This window comes from Propithecus coquereli, unplaced genomic scaffold (assembly GCF_000956105.1).
Source record: "Propithecus coquereli isolate 6110/MARCELLA unplaced genomic scaffold, Pcoq_1.0 Scaffold8, whole genome shotgun sequence".
NCBI lineage: Eukaryota > Metazoa > Chordata > Mammalia > Primates > Indriidae > Propithecus > Propithecus coquereli.
Window position 1 is genome coordinate 9,199,428 of NW_012154173.1, and position 1,408 is coordinate 9,200,835.

Sequence of the window (1,408 nt, forward strand, 5' to 3'; positions counted from 1 at the left end):
TAGAGACGGGGTCTCGCTCTTGCTCAGGCTGGTCTCGAACTCCTGAGCTCAAACAATCCGCCTGCCTCGGCCTCCCAGAGAGCTAGGATTACAGGCCTGAGCCACCGCGCCTGGCCTCAAATGCTATCTTAATAAAGATTTTTATGTTGTTGATACTCAAAAATCAGAATTAGAGAATTCATTTTATGCTAATTGGGGTTATTCTTTTAACATTTATTGGTTTGCTGGGACAGCCATAACAAAGTACCACAGGTCAGATGGCTTAAACCACAGAACTTTATTTTCTCACAATTCTAGAGGATAGAAGTTGAAGATTAAGGTGCTGGGCAGGTGTTGCTTTCTTCTGAGGCCTCTCTCCTTGGCTTGTAGATGGTCACCTTCTCCCTGTGTCTTCACATGGTCTTCCCTCCATCCCTGTCTGTGTCCTAATCTGCTCTTCTTACAAGGACAACCAATCAAATTTGATTACCAGCCTCATGACCTCATTTTAACTTAATTATACCTCTTTAAAGACCCTATTTCCAAACACAGTGACATTCTCAGGTACTAGGGGTTAAGATTGCAACATACATATTTTAGGGGGACACAATTCAACCCATAACATCCATAATTCTTTTGTTTTGCAGGTCAGTTTGCTGAGAACGAAACCAATGAGGTCAATTTTAGAGAGATCCCTTCACATGTGCTATCAAAAGTATGCATGTATTTTACCTACAAGGTTCGCTACACTAACAGCTCCACGGAGATTCCTGAATTCCCAATTGCACCTGAAATTGCACTGGAACTGCTCATGGCTGCGAACTTCCTAGATTGTTAAATAAAATAAATTATAATAAACTGTTAATTTTTTCAGTATTTAATACCTGTAGTTCAGTTAGTAATTTTTTCCTATATAGCATGTTGCCTGTATGCAATTGAACTATAAAGTTCATTGCAAAGCAGATTATCTTCTGTTTTTTGCATAGCAATCAGGGTTGAAATTTGTTTGCTACATCAACAAATTAAGGACATTTTCACAAACAAATAAACAAATATGCCAATTCGTAGGTGGTTTTGCCTTATCCTTTGGATGTGATTTTTAAAAGTAGAGCAATGATGATACAGTAAATGCTGAAATTTAGACATAAGTGAACACATACTACAGGTAAATATGGGGCTAAGTATTTTTATGTTTTTAGTGTTTTTTAAAAAACCTATTCTGATCATATAGCCGCTATTAGCATTACTAGAGTTATGCAAATTGCATTATAAACATATTTATAACTTAGCCAAAACATTGATTTTTATAACTCTTCAAGAATAAGAGTTGAAATTTCTTATGTCTTTTGATAAACTGCAGTATTGTTTAAGTGTATCTTGTCATTTTGTTTATTGCTACAAGTTAAGAACGTTATTTAAAAAGAATTTT

At 36.0% G+C, this 1,408-nt stretch overlaps 1 protein-coding gene across 1 annotated transcript in view; it reads left to right on the top strand.

The window, feature by feature from the left end:
- The window catches only part of TCEB1 (transcription elongation factor B (SIII), polypeptide 1 (15kDa, elongin C)), a 32,690-nt gene extending 31,647 nt beyond the window's left edge, over window positions 1-1,043 (top strand). The window contains exon 4 of the mRNA XM_012663186.1: window positions 627-1,043. Coding sequence (XP_012518640.1) covers window positions 627-817 — 191 coding nt within the window. The 3' untranslated portion in view covers window positions 818-1,043. The remainder of the gene's footprint in view (window positions 1-626) is intronic.
- Window positions 1,044-1,408: the final 365 nt, after the last annotated feature.